Source organism: Corvus cornix, chromosome 7 (assembly GCF_000738735.6).
Source record: "Corvus cornix cornix isolate S_Up_H32 chromosome 7, ASM73873v5, whole genome shotgun sequence".
Classification (NCBI taxonomy): domain Eukaryota; kingdom Metazoa; phylum Chordata; class Aves; order Passeriformes; family Corvidae; genus Corvus; species Corvus cornix.
Window position 1 is genome coordinate 39,069,874 of NC_046337.1, and position 15,852 is coordinate 39,085,725.

The 15,852-nt window shown below is 53.2% G+C and overlaps 1 protein-coding gene across 26 annotated transcripts in view; it reads left to right on the forward strand.

Moving 5' to 3' along the window:
• Positions 1 to 15,852, forward strand: part of PCBP3 (poly(rC) binding protein 3) — a 55,037-nt gene that overhangs the window by 20,423 nt on the left and 18,762 nt on the right. For 13 of the 26 annotated variants that reach the window (XM_039555411.1, XM_039555409.1, XM_039555401.1 and 10 more), the window contains 8 exons: positions 7,154 to 7,225; positions 7,485 to 7,508; positions 8,290 to 8,322; positions 8,868 to 8,984; positions 9,490 to 9,621; positions 9,856 to 9,984; positions 12,279 to 12,422; positions 14,834 to 14,875. In XM_039555411.1, the coding sequence (XP_039411345.1) occupies positions 7,157 to 7,225; positions 7,485 to 7,508; positions 8,290 to 8,322; positions 8,868 to 8,984; positions 9,490 to 9,621; positions 9,856 to 9,984; positions 12,279 to 12,422; positions 14,834 to 14,875 (690 nt within the window). In that variant the 5' untranslated portion in view covers positions 7,154 to 7,156. Of the gene's footprint in view, positions 1 to 7,081; positions 7,226 to 7,484; positions 7,509 to 8,289; positions 8,323 to 8,867; positions 8,985 to 9,489; positions 9,622 to 9,855; positions 9,985 to 12,278; positions 12,423 to 14,833; positions 14,876 to 15,852 lie in introns of all 26 variants that reach the window. The other 13 variants (XM_039555404.1, XM_039555405.1, XM_039555402.1 and 10 more) reach the window with 3 other exon arrangements.

Genomic DNA, 15,852 nt, shown 5'->3' on the forward strand with positions numbered 1-15,852 from the left:
GAAGAGCCACTTCACCATTCCTGGTTTCCTTCTGCTGATCCTGCAGCTCAGCTTGTCACTCCCAGCCACTTCGAGGTGGATGGGGAGCATTTCCTCTGTTCCTGTGCACTTAATTGCACACAGTTAAGTTCAGTACTTTGCCTTGCAGAATTCCATCTTATTTTCGTCACATTGCCAAGCTCATTTTGGCTTCTTGCTCTGCTCTCCAAGAGCTTCTCCCACGTGGGTTGTCACCTGGCATTTTAACAGGAATGTCCCTGATCAATGTTTTGGGGGGTTTTAGAGCATTTCCCAGCCATTTTCCAGTGTTTTCACCCACCCCAGCTCCCTTCACACCCCACAGTGACTCCCCTCTCCGGCGGGCTCGGTCCGGCCGCCCTCTGCAGCACTGCTTGTGGTGCTTCCCGAGTCCCAGCGGCGCGTTCAGGGATGTGGACACGGAGTGTGGCACTGAAGCACTCGCTCTCCTGCTCTCTGCAGTGCCAGGCGATGACGTTTGAGGTTTGGGATTCTTTCCCCTGGCTCAGCTGCTGCAGCAGAGCCCGCCCCGCTCTGCAGTGCCGAGCCCCGCGGCGGGTCCAGGCTGGGGGGGCGATGCCGTGCTGCTGGCTCTGCCTCCCTCAGCCCCCTGGGGCACCTGGCATCTGCCAAGATCCAGCCAGTGCTTGGTTCTCACTGGACCATCAGCAGCTCCCATCGGTGCTCCCAACCTCTCCAAAATAATGGCTTGGGCGTGGAGGGACAGCCAGTATTTCAGGAAAATCTGTAATGGATTGTTTTTATCTATCCTTTTATCTGCTGGCAGACCAAAGGAGAAAGAGTGATGTTCCTTGTCCCAGGAAATGTTGTTTCCTTGGCACTCAGGGTCTTGCTAAAGGCTCACAGACATCTGAGGATGCTCTTGGTTGCTGAGTCGTGGTGGACCCAGCTGCAAAGAGCTTTGGCTTTCGTCACCTCATAGGGGGAAATTTCTGATGCACTTACGTGGTGTGACATTCACTGAAAAGACTGTTCTCACTGGCAAGTTGTTCCAAAAGGAACTAACAGGGTGATTTGGAAGTGGCTGAATTAAAGCACGATGTTCCCATCCCCTCCCTGTTCACCCCAACCTTCCAAAATCAGCTTTAATTAAACAAATTAAATGAGGACCCATTATTCTTCTAATTACTCTTAATAATTCTGATAACCTTGTTGAGGTGGTGGTTAAACAGGTTCAAGCCACTGCTTTTGCGTAGGGTCTCACAATCAAAAGAGCCCTGAAACCAGCCCAAACAAGGTTTCCTGGCTTTCCTAAGGACATCTGTGTCCTGCTGCTAGCATGTTGCATTTTCCTCACTGGTCTGTGTCTGACCTCTGCTTGCAGCACTGCAGCAGCTCGTGTGAATGAATGGGAATTCTGCATCCTGTAAATCTTTGCAGATACATCTCTCAGGTACCTGAATTTCCTCTAAACCTGGAAATTAACACAAACCTCAAGGCTGTGTCTCCCACAAATGTATCAGGGCACAGAGATAGGTCCTGTCATCCTGCTGTCCTGTTGCAGGGGGGAAAATGATGTTCCAGACCATCATCCTGGGGAGGCTGGCAGGGAAAAGCTGCAGTTTCATCCACCGATCTTCACACAAAAGATTGCGATAGCGGCACTGCCATCGTGACAGAACGAGTCACTTTCCCCGCGCTGGGCTTGCCTTGGTGGAGCATAATGCCTGATCCCATCAGTGGGGTGCACCAGATCAAGGAGAAAGCCAGGAAATCAGCTGGGAATTTCCTGGAGGGGAGGGCAGGTGTTCGGCTGGGATGTAGCTGAGCTCACTGCAGTGTGACAGTGCTGGAGCTCTGCGTCATCGTATCAGCGCAGATGTTCAGAACAAGAGGAAATGGCCTCAGGTTGTGCCGGGGAGGCTCAGATTGGATATTAGGAAAAATTTCTTAATGGAAAGGGTGGTCAGGCACTGGCACAGGCTGCCCAGGGCAGTGGTGGAGTCACCATACCTGGAAGTGCTCAAAAGGCACGTGGATGTGGCACTTGGGGACAGGGTTTAGTGGTGGACTTGACAGTGCTGGGGAAACAGTTGGACTCGATCATATCAGAGGTCTTTTCCAACCTAAGTGATTCTGTGAGGCTGTGATCTCAGCTGGAGGGGAGCAGGAAAATGGGAGCAGGTGACTGAGAAAGAAGCCTCCAGAGATGCCTGCTGTGAGGACCAGAGCAGGACATTTGTGTCATGTGATACTTGGAAAGATCACAGGCAGGGAAGAGGCAGGAATATCCTGCTGCCTGACATACCAGGAGGGCACGGGGCGTCATTTTTGGTTAGAGATATCTAAAATATTCCCACTGAAGCTGGAGAGTAGAGAGGAGGAAAGGTCAACCAAAATTACTACAGCTGTGGAAAATGGCAGCAGCTGGAATTGCAGCTTTGTTCCCAAATGGCATTTGGTGTCACTCGTGCAGATGCTGCTTCTGCCCTCCCACAGCTTCATCTCCCAACAGCCGAGGACATGCACTTCCATGTTGTTTAAGGGAATGCTTGGCTCTGGGGTTCTGCCTGTTTTTTCCTCCTTCCACCCCCGTCCTGGCCTGGCCAGACTGTGCCGTTGTCCTAATCCCGAGCTGGCTGCATTGCCGAGCTTCCCAGCCGCTAAAACACCGCACTGGAAATCGCCGGATTAGGTCTTAATGGCAGGATCAAGTCAGCAGGAGATGAGTGGGGAGAAAGCTCCTGCTTACGCAGGTGGACGGGCAACCCTCCTCGAGAAAACAGGCTAGAAAGCCTAAAATGTCAGAAAAACATCCTCTTTCCTGGCCTCTCTGGCTTTTCTCTTCTTTTAACACATCCATCATTTTCCAAGGGTCAGAAATCTGTGGTCTGAGTTTTGTGAAGACGACACTGAGAGGTCAGAGGTGTTTAAACATTTCCTCCCTCTCAGGGGAAAATGCTGTCTTGGGTGGTGGATGTTCTGTCCCAGATGTTAATTCCCAGCACTGAATTCTGCCACCACCACTGGACATCCTGGCTGTGGGATGTCGCAGTGTGCTGGAGGATGCTGAGGGTTCGTGGCTGTCTTTAACACCTGTGCTGGTGGGGCTCCTGGAACACCAGGGAGCCTGGGAAGTGTGGTGGGTGTTTTCCAGGGTGGCATTACCAGTGAGCAACAGAGATGCTCCAGGGTGGGGTCTTGGGGGTGGTCCGTGGGGAAGGTGGCACAGCAGGGACTGCACAGATCAGGGCCCTGCCCACCCTGCTCTTTACCTGCGCAGGTCATCGAGGGCTCTTGGCCAGCAGGGCTCTGAGGTGTTGGATTTTATCAGCCTGCACTGACCAGGAGAAGCTGTGGCTGCTCCTGGATCCCTGGAAGTGTCCCAGGCCAGGTTGGACATTGGGGCTTGGAGCAGCCTGAGATAGTGGAAGGTGTTCCTGCCCATGGCAGGGGTGGCACTGGATGGGCTTTGAGGTCCCTTCCCACCCAAATAATTTTGTGATTCTGTGATAAGCCTGCAAGAAAGTGGGGTTTTCTGGAGGCCCTGTGATGGGTGAAGGGGGAGATGAAGACTTTCTCCTTTGCGTTTGCTCGGTGGTGCCTGTGAACTTCCCACCCAAACCTTTCAGGGAGGGGGTGAGTTGTGCTGCTGGGGCATCTTTTTTGCACAGAGTTGTCCCCTCTGCTTGTTTTTGGACAGCTTGAACAAAACATTGCAACACCCCCCAAAAAATAACTCTAGGAAGCAAAGGCTTTGCTCACATGGAGCTCGTGCACCCAGTGAGCCCCAGGAGTGCACGGCAGGAGGAAGAGGAGGAGGACAAGGGCTGGCTTCACCAAGCACAGAGCCAGCCATGTCCCCCAACCCCTGCAGGGATTTGGGCTCTGCTCGAGCTCAGCTGAGCCCCCTGCCATCAGGGATAGCATCCCTGATAGGGTATCAGAGGCATGATTCCATGGATCCCAGCATCCGCTTTTCCAGCTCCTGCACGGAAGCTAGGCTGGAGACCAACATCCAGCCCAGAGCTCCAGTTCCCTCCTCCTGTTCTGTTTCATGTGCCATCTCCTGTGTGGGAGACAGTCGTGTTATTAAATTAATTTAATACATAGTGTTCAGGTTTCCCCTAATTGGAAGGGAATGGCTCGAATTTTAGGGATGTGTCAGTATTTGTGAGGTATCAGCAAGCATAAACACAAGAGCGCCAGCTGATGCAGTTGCTCCAACCTCTAAAAAATGGGAAAGGAGAAAAATTGGAGTGTGTACGTTTGTCTTCCTCCAGTTCTGGGTTTTCATTTGCCTTCCTATTCCTTGGTCACTGGTGCCTGAGCTGCTTTTTCAGACACGGGATTCCTGATAGATCAAGGAAATTTCCCAGATTGCACTGAGAACTGGTGATGTCTCCCCCAGGCACTCTTGCAGTTATAAGGCCTAATTATTGTGGAAGCGTTGTCCAGTTTTGGGGCAGATCTCCCCTCACTGTGGTGCAAAAACTTTTGGCTGCTCCCCATGTGTGAAAGGAGGGTGCTCCAGTCCTCCACCTGTGGTTGCCCAGGTGTGATGCTTGGCAGAGCCTGGCTTGGCTCGCTGTGCAGCTTCCCTTTTGGGGCCAAGCTTGACACTTCTGTCCCCTAATTCTGTGTTTTGACCTCTCCAGGGCTGCACCTGCTTCGCACTGGGCTGGAGCTGGGCTCTGGATCTACGCTGTCTGTTGGGCTGGATGTAATGGTGTCCTCAGGGCTTTCGAGTGGGTGGACAAAGGGGCCATTTCAAAGCTGCGGTGAACAAGGCAGAACACGATGGTGGAGAGGAAGGGTCCGAGATGGGTCCTTCTCTCCAGGCAGGGAATGCTCTGAAATGCTCAACATGGCGTTTTGGGGGATAATTTTTCCCAGCCCTTTGTCCATGAAGAATGAGGGCTGTGGGGGGAGGCCTGTGCCCAGAGTAAATGCTTCGGCTCTATTGTTGCCATCCCTTCCACTGAGCTCTTGAGCCCCCCATAAAACACTTACCTTTCACTAGTATGATTAAGAAAAGGCCAATGTAGCTTTCCCGCTCACTGGAGCATGAAGCGTGTTTAATTTAATAATGCTGATAAATCTTAAAGCCAGGAGCATTTGGCTAACACATGACCCACTTTTTCAATCAATTGGAAGCATTTACATAACGGCCTGATGCAGGGTTCCTCCTGCGAGGGACGTGGAGCTGGGGATGGCTCCTGCCACAGGACATGGGGGAATGGCTTTAGATTGAAAGAGGGGAGGATTAGGTGAGATTTTAGGAAGAAATTCTCCCCTGTGAGGGTGGGAAGGCCCTGGCACAGGGTGCCCAGAGCAGCTGTGGCTGCCCCTGGATCCCTGGAAGTGTCCCAGGCTAGGTTGGACATTGAGGCTTGGAGCAGCCTGGGACAGTGGGAGGTGTCCCTGCCCATGGCAGGGGTGGGAATGAGATATCTTAGGTTCCCTTCCCACCCAAACCATTCCGTGATCCTGTAATGTCTCCGGTGCAGCAGTTTGTCTCCTGGCATATCGTGAGCACTGGAAATGCTGACCTCCACACATCAGCTTGTTGAACCTTTTTGGCATTGCCTTCCATGCACAGGAGTCAGCCTGGGCTTAACCAGCACAGCCAGTTACTCTTTTCCTTCACTGTTCACCTTCACAGTGGGCTCAGTCTTGAAAATTCCTGATCTTGCCTGTTCTGTTACGGTCTCTCAGCTCATTCCCGTTACTTTGGTCTCCAATGCCATCGCCTTCTTCCTCAGAAATATTCTCCTCCTCCCCACCCTTAAAAGCACCTTTTGGCTTGACATAGAACCAGAGAACAACAGCATGGTTTGGCTGGAAGGGACCACAAAGCCCATCCCATTCCACCCCCTGCCCTGGGCAGGGACACCTTCCACTGTCCCAGATTGTTCCAAGCCCCGTCCAACCTGGCCTTGGACACTGCCAGGGATGGGGAGTCCACAACCTCTCTGGGCAGCCTGTGCCAGTGAACCTGTTCTGGCGTTCAACGCATTCCATTTCTTATCCTTCTTGTGAGGACTCCATCGTTTTTTGCCACGCGTGATATCCAGCAGCCTCGAGCCCCGCGTTTGCACGTAGGTCATAAGCAACCTCATTCCCAGTGAGCCTGTGTCCTTTAGCTTCAGGGAATTCTATCTCCCTGCAAACCACGTGGGTTTATCCATTTTGGGTTTCATAATAACCTCTGGGAAGAGGTTTTGCATCAAGCCCATCTCCCAGCCACGGTCTGTGCATTGCTGCTGTTTATTTATCCCGACTTGCGTTAAAGCAGCACTTGAGAACTTGTTTATCTCCCGCTTTTTTTGCTCACGTAAGTCCCTGTCTGAGCAGAGGGAAGTGCCAGATGCTTGTGAGCAGGATGAAAAATCTCCTGTCTGATACAGGCTGAGGGATTAAATAACATGCGGGAGGATCGCCGCGTGTCCCTCAGCGCTGCACGTAGAGGGATGCTGGCACCTCCCTCTGGGACGGGGCTGCTCTCCCCAAGCACTGGGCTGCAGGGACATTTCATATGCCCCGTCCTCGTGCAGAGACCTTCCTAAGGAGGCATCAGGAATGAAAAATGAAGGATTTGTTGCCATTCTGTGGTTTTTATTTCTTTCCCCCCTCTTGCCTTCAAAACATCGGTGGCCCCTCTAGAGGGCAGAGGAGGAAAGAGAGAGAATGGGAAGAGAAAACAACGTGGTTTTGTTAGATATGTGTGACATGAATGGCTGGAAGTGGCGTGGTCCTCACTCTGCCCAGCTGGGGAGCTCTCAGGTCAGGATGTGTGGCAACCAGGATGCCAGTTCTTCCTGTTCAGTGCTCCTGGGGTCAGACAGATAATTCCTGGTCACTGAAAAAGTGCCTTGTGGTTTTCTGCGTGCCCATTTATGCTGGAAATGGTGAACTTTGGTTTGCTAGATAGGTGCTGTGGGTCTTTTAAAGCCCCACTGCAGCTGCTGGCCCTTGGCCCGGCTGCTCATGCGATGCCCTGCTCCAGAGCTGCTTTTTGGCCGTGCCCTGCTGCTCTGTAGGGTCTGTCCCACCGCGAGGAGCCTGTTCTGAGAGCCACCGTTCCCCGCTGTGTCCCCAGGTGATCCGGCCGTGGTGCTGCCTGTGCCGGGGCTGCTCTCCCAGCTAACGCACGTCTCCCGTCCCCCGGTAGGAAATGGAGTCCAAGGTCTCCGAAGGCGGCCTGAACGTCACCCTCACCATCCGGCTGCTGATGCACGGCAAGGTAAGGGGCTCCCACCGAGGGGCTGGCCTCACAGACCCCTCTCTGACCTGTCCAGCCCCACACACAGCGTCCCAGCCCCAGGAATGGCCCGTGGGGAGGGTGGCACGGTGCTCCTGCTCCCTCTCGTTCCTGCCCCTCAGCCCTGTCCTTCTGCTGGGGACTGTGTCCATCAGGTCTTTACTTCATTATGGGGTTGGGCTGGATTCTCATCACGTTTTCTAATGTCAGCTTCTCTGTTTCTGGCTTTTTCTCTGTGTAGGAAGTTGGAAGCATCATTGGGAAGGTAAGGATGCCTTTTAATGTACCTTCGATGCTGTTGCCTGCACCTGTGGTGTGGTAGATGCCTTAGTCACCTCTTCCCTGTGATGTCCTGAAAAGTTTGGGGTGCCTGAGTGTTGACACTGAGCTAGTTGCTGCATTTGTGAGCCAGAAATTAGGAGAGACCCACAGAGGGGTCAAAGACCATTCTCCTAAAAACCCCACCAAGCACCAAACTGTTCCCAGCTGCTTCTCTGGGTGATGGCTGGGAGTGTACAGTCATGTTGCTCTGGTGTTTTAATCAAATAGCTTCATTAAAAGATAGTAAAAATGTCACACAGATCCATTTAAATGATGTTTTAAGTAATTCTGTAGCCCCCGTCTCTGAGGCCAGAGGGCTCCATTTATTTGCCTTGTACAGAAAAGCTTCCTGAGGGGCTCTGGTGTTTCCACAGTGGTTTGGAAAGTCCTGGCTATACAGGATTAGGGGTTTTGTGGGTGATTTTAAAAGAAAGGTTTATGGTGGAGAAGATTTGCAGCATGAACACATTTTCTCTGTAGGCTTGTGCCTTATTTTTTCATCAGCCTGTCCAGCTCTGGGAAGATTCACAGTTGTGAATTCATATGTAAATATTTGATGATTTACATGCTCAGCTCTTCAACTGCGATGCAGGGCCAGGCATCACAGCTCCCATGTTTCTGGCTACACATTGCCATGTATTAGGGAGATACATGTTCGGTAGGGTTGTTTTAAAGGTGGAAGTCTTGAATTTTCAGTAATGGCTTGGTTCTCCCTCCTGTTTCAGAAAGGAGAGACGGTGAAGAAGATGCGTGAGGAGGTGAGCAGCCTGCTCTGTGGGTGATTTGCAGGAGGGAGGGAGTGCAGAGTGGCCAGAGTTGCACATTGCCCTGTGTGATATGTGCAGTAATTCCCAGGGTCAGGACAAGCAAGCCAGCTGTCCCCAGAGCTCCATGGACCAGTTTTCTCCCTTCACACTCAAACTCCTGTCACGTTTTCCAGAGTCAAGTATTTGCTCTTAATGAAACATTGAAATTAAGTCACCTGTAAGATGCTTTCAGTTTGTCCAGGGTCTTTGTGCCTGCAGCTCCCAGGGAGTTGTCAGGGCAGTCAGAGGAAAACTCTTCACAGGCAATGACCCCATGAGCTGGTCTTGCCACGATCCCATGGGTTTCCTTTGAAGTACAACATCGGAAACCCTTTCTGAGGGTTGGGATAAGGCAGGGCTGGAGTCACTCCAGAGGAGGGGTGGGAGTTTGGAAGGTTAGATGGAATGCTGTGAGGCTGGCACAGGTATCAGGCTGAGAGAGGACCCGACCTGGTTGCTTGGCTGTGGCTATTCCAGGACTCCTCTTCTCTTTCCAGAGTGGGGCAAGGATCAACATCTCAGAGGGGAACTGCCCTGAGCGGATTGTGACCATCACTGGCCCCACCGATGCCATCTTCAAGGCTTTTGCCATGATCGCCTACAAATTTGAGGAGGTGAGAAATGTGAGCCAGCCCACGGCTGGAGCCAGCAGTGCCTGGTTGGATTTCCTTAACTGGGACATGGCCTCAGCACAGAACCTTCCAGACATCTCTAAATAGGGCAGGTCTGGGGCACAAGTCTGACGGGGAGCGGCTGAGAGAGCTGGGGGGCTCAGCCTGGAGAAAAGGAGCCTCGGGGGGCACCTTCTCACTCTCTGCAACTACTTGGAAGGAGGGTGTAGCCAGTTAGGGGTCAGTCTCTTCTCCCAGGTAACAAGTGACAGGACCAGAGGAAATGACCTCAGGTTTAGGTTGGATATTAGGGAAAATTTCTTCACTGAAAGCTTGGTCAGGCCTTGGAACAGGCTGCCCAGGGCAGTGGTGGTCAGCATGCCTGGAAGTGTTCCGAAGGGACCACTTCAGTCACCTGGCCACAGCATGTGTGGATGTGGCACCTGGGGACTGGGGGTGGCTCTGGGTGGGCACCCAGGGCTGATGTGCTGCCCTTTCCCTTCCCAAGGACATAACCAACTCCATGAGCAACAGCACCGCTACGAGCAAACCTCCGGTGACACTGCGGCTGGTGGTGCCCGCGAGTCAGTGCGGCTCCCTGATCGGCAAGGGGGGCTCCAAGATCAAGGAGATCCGAGAGGTAAGGCAGCTTTCATTTCACCACCACACTTCAGCGCAGCTCCTTGGAGCTGATCCACGCCCAAGGGGGAGCTGCCTTGGAGAAGGGGACCCCTGTGCTGCACCGTGCACCACTTTGCTTCCCGGGATGGTGTGGCTGACGCGGGAGCAGCATCCCTTGGAATGCCACGTGCCGGGCTCCAGGTGAAGGCGTTCAGCTGTGGGATTTCTCCTTCCTCTCTCTTTCTGTCTCCAGTCCACAGGTGCTCAGGTCCAAGTGGCGGGGGACATGCTGCCCAACTCCACGGAGCGGGCGGTGACAATCTCGGGGACACCCGACGCAATTATCCAGTGTGTCAAACAGATCTGTGTGGTGATGCTGGAGGTACAGTCTGTAACAAAGGGGGTAAAGTACATATGGAAAAAAATCCCAGCTGGCCCCACGAGAGCGCTGGGAGCTGTGGAGCGTCTCTCTCGTCCCCTTCACCACGCGTTGTCGGACCACTCTCATTTCCTGGTACCTCCGTTGGAAACGCACCCCGTGTCTTTTCCCCGCCATTGTCCATTTTTCCTAGAGTCCCACACTGGAAGCCTGTCTGGTCGGGTGCCCCAAAGGAGGTGGTTTGTGTCAGAGCAGGGGGTGGCTTCAGGACAGAGGGGTGCCAGCAGGCTGGGACAGCCTGGCCTGGTGTCCCAGCAGCACCCAGGGTGCCGTGGGAAGGAGATGGGGGCTGCAGCCGCTGCTCCAAGCACCTGGTCTCCTCTGCAGAGGGGTCACAGTGCCCCACGAGGATCACCAGCCAGGAGGAGGGGGAGGCTAGAGCATCCCCTGCACTGGAGGAGCTGGAACTGGGAGCACAGAGCTGTGTTCCAGTGAGGCACAGTGGGAATGGTAGTGAGGAAGGCTGGTGGAGGGCAGGGACTGTAGGGCACATGGATACGTGTCCAAGGTGCCATTTTCTGGGACAAATGCTGACAAGCAGAGCTTGAAGATCTCTGCCATGGAGAGATGCTGCTGTACCAATGGCTGGAGATGACCTCAGCCACATGCCTCACATCCACACCTGCCACCTCAGATGGGAGAAGCTTCAGGAGGAAAGCCCCTGGGACACAGGATGGTGACACGTTCCACTGCTGGTGCATCCCAGAGACAGACAAAGCAGGGACCGATGTCAGGCTCCTCTTCCTGGCTGCACGGCCCTTTCATGGCAGGGAGGAGCACGTTTCCCACTGGAAAGGCTTCAGATGGGTATGGCAAGGCTTGGTGAAGGTGAAGCAAAGCCAAATTGAAAGCGTGTTCAGCTTGGCAGCAGCACATCTCAGGAGGGATAGCCGGGAGCCACATTAGCCATCCCTGCTGGTTGTGATGCTCAGGCAGCTGCGCTGCTGCCAGAGGAATTTTAGGCACCCGATGACCCCAGGTCATGGACTGCAGCAGAGATGAGCCTGAGGGGATGCTTGACAGGTGTGTTAAGAAGTCTTTCTCAGAAAGCAAGATGTGCTGCTCCTGTGCACAGCTCAGCAGTGGGAAAGAGACCAACCCACGAGTCATCTTGCAGTCTGAAATTTGGAGTGTTCCCTGACTTTAACGGCTCACAGAGATGTTCCGTATCACCTTTCAGTCTTAAAACAGATAATCCTGGCTCGTCCCCTCCAAGATTTGTAATGCAATAAAAAGAACAAGTACATTTGGGATGTTGGAGATGTGCTTTGATCAGCTTTCCCACAGACAGGTGCTTAGCAGGAGGATTTAGATAATGCTGCTGGCCTACAAGTAGACATCTAAAGAACATACAGGAAAGAAAAGAAGAATTTTCCATGAGATAGTGTCATTTCTGTTGCCTGTCCTTATATAGCCATCACTGAGTTGTTTAATTCTGGGTAGAAGCAGGAGGAGAGCTGAAATCTCTCATGATCCCTAAAAACCTCCATGTGGTTTCCTGTGGGCTGCAAGTTGTGTTCAGGAGAAAACCAGGAGGGAGAATCTGGGTGAGCAGCTCCTGTGCATCTCACCAGCGGCTGACTCGCTGCAGCTCTGCTCAGACCTTCCCAGGGACTTGACAGAGAGGAGTGAGGCCACAGAACCACGGAATGGTGTGGGTTAGAAGGGACCTTAAAGGCCATCTAGTTCCAACGCCCTGCCATGTGCAGGGACACCTCTCACCTCACCACAGGTGCCTCGCAGCACCCACGTCCCAGCTCGGACGGCAATGGACCGCACCAAGGCCTGAAGGTGGCCCTGTTTCGGCAGTGAGGAAGATGAGGGCAGCCAAAGAGCTTGAGCATGGTGCCAGGTCGCTCAGATGGGCTGTACCCCCCACCTTGCTGCTCGAGGCTCTCCTCGGGGCGCTCTGAGGAGGGTTCCCGGAGCCTAGACCAGGTGATGCGGTTTGCACAGAGCAGAGCGAAGCTGAGGGAGGCAGCGAAGCTCCAGGAAGCCGTTGAGGGGCCCGTGCCGTGGCAGGGGATCTCCCGTGCCCCAGGTTGTCCCTGTTGCCCGTGGAACACCTCTTCCCCCCGTGTGCTCCTGTCCAGAAACGCGGTGTTGCCTGGTGCGGGTGTTGCTGGTGGCGGCCCCGGGGGCCGTGCTCCGTTAGGTGCTCTCTAACGCTCTTTTTGCCGCCGTTTCAGGAAAGCTGTTCTAATGTTCTCTCTCCCTCTCCTTATCCCTTTTCCTAGTCCCCACCAAAAGGTGCCACCATTCCCTACCGCCCAAAGCCCGCCTCCACCCCTGTCATTTTTGCAGGTGGTCAGGTAAGAGCCGACCCGCTTGCAGCCTCCACTGCCAACCTCAGCCTTTTACTGCAGCACCAGCCGCTGCCCGTTAGTGCACTCAGGTTTCTTGCCTTCTGACTTGCATGGTGTCATCCCATCCGTTGTGTGCCACGGCAGCTGGGCTGAAAGCTCTTGGCTTAGCTCCTGTGATGGATGCTGGAGGATGAGGAGAAGGGGAAGGGAAGGGCCAGACAGGGTGTCAGCTCCGTGTCAGAGTGTTGCACAAAGGAGAGGCTGGAATTAGACCCGAGTTCAGTATTTGTCAGTGGGTGAGAAGGAGAGGATTAGAAAAGCACTGTTGGACAAGAGGCTGTCACTGCTCTCTGGCATCTCCAGCCCAATTAAAAGTACCTTTGTGTAGCTGTAATTGATCCGAGGTAGGAAGGGTTTGTCGCAGCTACTCCCGGGCTGTGCTGAGCCTCTGCTCAGGGAATCCCCCCAGGAAGAGCCGTGTCCCCATCCCTGGTGCTCGGCTGGTTTGGGGTGCTGCTTGCCCCTGCGGCAGAGCCGGCGTTGTCACCCCAGTGACACTGCAGCCTTGCAGACACCACGTGCTATTTCCAGCAGCGAGCCTTGGGGTGGCTTTTCCTTTGTGGGATAACCATCACACGGATGAGCTGGAGGTTACTCTGCAAACGAAAACCAGCAGGAACAAGAGCAACTGAACACATGGCTGCTTCTAAAGAGGGAACTTGCACCGTTGCTTTCTCCACCTCATCTCCTGGCCTCACCTGCCTGTAGATGCCACCATGTCCATCACATCCAACGGGGGGTGTACCTTCCCAAGAGCTCCAGCAGCTAGGTAGGGCCAGCACCACAGAACCACAGCTTATGCCACCCAGAGTTATTTCATTTCTCTCCAACCGTAATAAATAGAAGGACAAACTAAGAACAGGAGCAAAGCCCAGAGCACAGGCTATTTCAGGCTGAATTAGTCATTGCCAGGATCAGGAGTGTGTCACTCCATCACTCCATCTGAGCAGCCGTTCTGGAAAAGAGCTTTGAGTCCAGCTGCCTGGTGAACTGATCTTTTCAAAAGGGAGAGTGAGATGGAGGCAGAAATGCTCCTGCTGGCAAATGGTTGGTGTCTTGGACAGAAGTAATGTCACGGGAAGAAGCAACTGTCTCTGAAGGGAGAGCTCTTCCCAAGGCTGGGAGCCCTTTGGTTCTGCCCGAGGGGTGGCACGGGGCGGGTGGGCAGGGGACAGCTGGTGACAGTGGTGACAGGTGTTTGGGGTGGGGTGAGCCTCCAGGAGCTCAGCAGGCTGAGGGATGTAGCGGCCAGTGGCAGCTGCCAAAGGGACCAGCCCTCCATGGGCAAGGTCAGAGTTGAATTGCATCCGTCCAAGACACCTTCCTGCCCTTAATTACCTTTTTCGATTCAGTTTTTCTAATCAAAAAGCAATGGCCAAATTAAACCACCAGGACGGGCAGCTCTTCAGCCTCTGTCGTGTCCCCGTTGTGCTGGGATGCTGGTGGGCACTGGGACAGCCATTTTCCCTTTTCCTCCTCTGTGATTTCGGGGGTTTCGTTCACACGAAGCGCTTTGCTCTGCAAACGACGTGGCAAATTTGCAGGACGTTCCAAGGTTTTTTCCTTTCGTTTTTCTTGGCATTCTTTACTCTCCCTTTTCAAAGTGTTCTCCATCTCTTTTGCCATTTCTTTCAGAATCATCTGAATACTGTGTCAACCAGTGAGATACATTTTGCTAGCTGGTTAAGTCCTAAATATTGGGCTCTCTAGTGTCTGGCTCTTCACCCACATTGGTGCTTATTTTGGGGTCATTTACAAGCAAAAAGAGAAAGGATTGCTACAAAGGATGGGAAAAACACCCAGACCCATTTGCCTGGCAGATATTGCATGGATTTATCAAATACAGCTGGTGAAAGGCATCGCAGTGCAGGCAGCCCTTGCCTCGATGCCTTTCCAATGCCCCAGAAGAGCACTGGAATATACTGGGTGGACGTAAAGCATCCACTGGGAGTTGTGCACCTCAGCTCACAGCGCTGGCTGGCTTTTTGGGATCACGCTTGGGTGTGAAGGGCGGCGGTGATGTCACTGTGCACCTGACACATGGGCAGTTCTGGCTGTCAGAGGATCGCAGGAGGGTTTGGGTTGGAAGGGACACTAAAGATCACCCACTTCCAACCCTTCTGCCACTGATCCTTGTTTTTTGTACAGGAAAGACCAGCCACAGCCTGATATTCCCTCTCCATGCAATGCTGGCACCTATAAAGAGCTCTTTCTTTCCTTCTGAAAAAGCCAAACTGAGCCCGAGCCCTTGAAGTCAGGTAGCTCAGCATGCTCTAGGTTGGATGGGAGGTGGAACATCTCCCTCCTGCCCCAAGGATTTGCTGCCCCAGGGAATTTAGTGTGGCACAGGGGGGTTCTGGCAGAGGGATGGAGTCCTCTCCCCATGTCCAGCCAGCACTGGTGACATCTTTGTTTTTCCTTTACAGGCCTATACAATTCAGGGACAATACGCTATTCCACACCCGGATGTGAGTTTTACCCTAATTTTTCTTATACCCTTTTCTGTCACCTGCATGCTACTGTTAATTCACATAATATTAATATTAGCCAATAATATTAATAGCATATTTTCAAAGTAACTGGCCGTGTGTAGTATCTGTAATACCTCGAGTAGCCTTTTGACCTGTTAGCACTAAACTTTATTACTTCTGAGGACTTGGCCTGATGCTAAATTGTTTGCATTGTTCAGTGCTATCCCTTTGTTCTGAGAGAAACCATACTCTATGCATTTTGTGCCTCAAAATGATCAAAACAAGGAAAAAAAAAAAGAAAAAATAATACTTTCCCCTCTATTTTCCCCTTGTCCTTAAAATGCTGGTAAGCCAAGGGCATATTTAGCTGCTGAGTGCCTTGGTGGGGTGGGAAGAAGCCAGAGCTCCGGGGGTTTTGTGCTTGAAGCCTGGGCAGGGACATGCCTTTCTGAGGGGGTGCTCTTTTGGGTGACTTGGAAATTGAGCAAACCCCCCCATCCCGTGTCTCCCAGAGGGATGGGGAAGGTGTGTGCTGCTGGATCTCACCGTGCTGAGGGCCCCCTGACCGACACGGTCACCCTGGTTTTGGTGGCTGTCCCACTGCTGCGGGTGGCTGTCACCCATGGTGGGGACCTGGGGACAGCCCCCACTTCACCTCGCGCTCCTTGGTGCAGACAGGAGCTGCTCTCAGCTGCTCTGGCTGGGGTTGGCTGGCACTGGGATCCCCTGGGCTCCCGTGCCTGTGGGGGATCAGGGGGGACGTGTAGGGATCATCAGCAGGAATGTGTGCGCCTGAAATTACCAAGGGAAGTAGAAAATCAGCCTGTTTAAAGGATTTCTTTGTGGAAAGCAGAGAAGCACTGCGATGCCAGCTGCTCAGCTTCTGAGGTGCTCACGGCTCTTGGAAAAAGCAGGGCCTTTCTAAATGTGTTTCCAGGGGGACAAAATACCCATCGAGTCCCATCGCGGAGGGT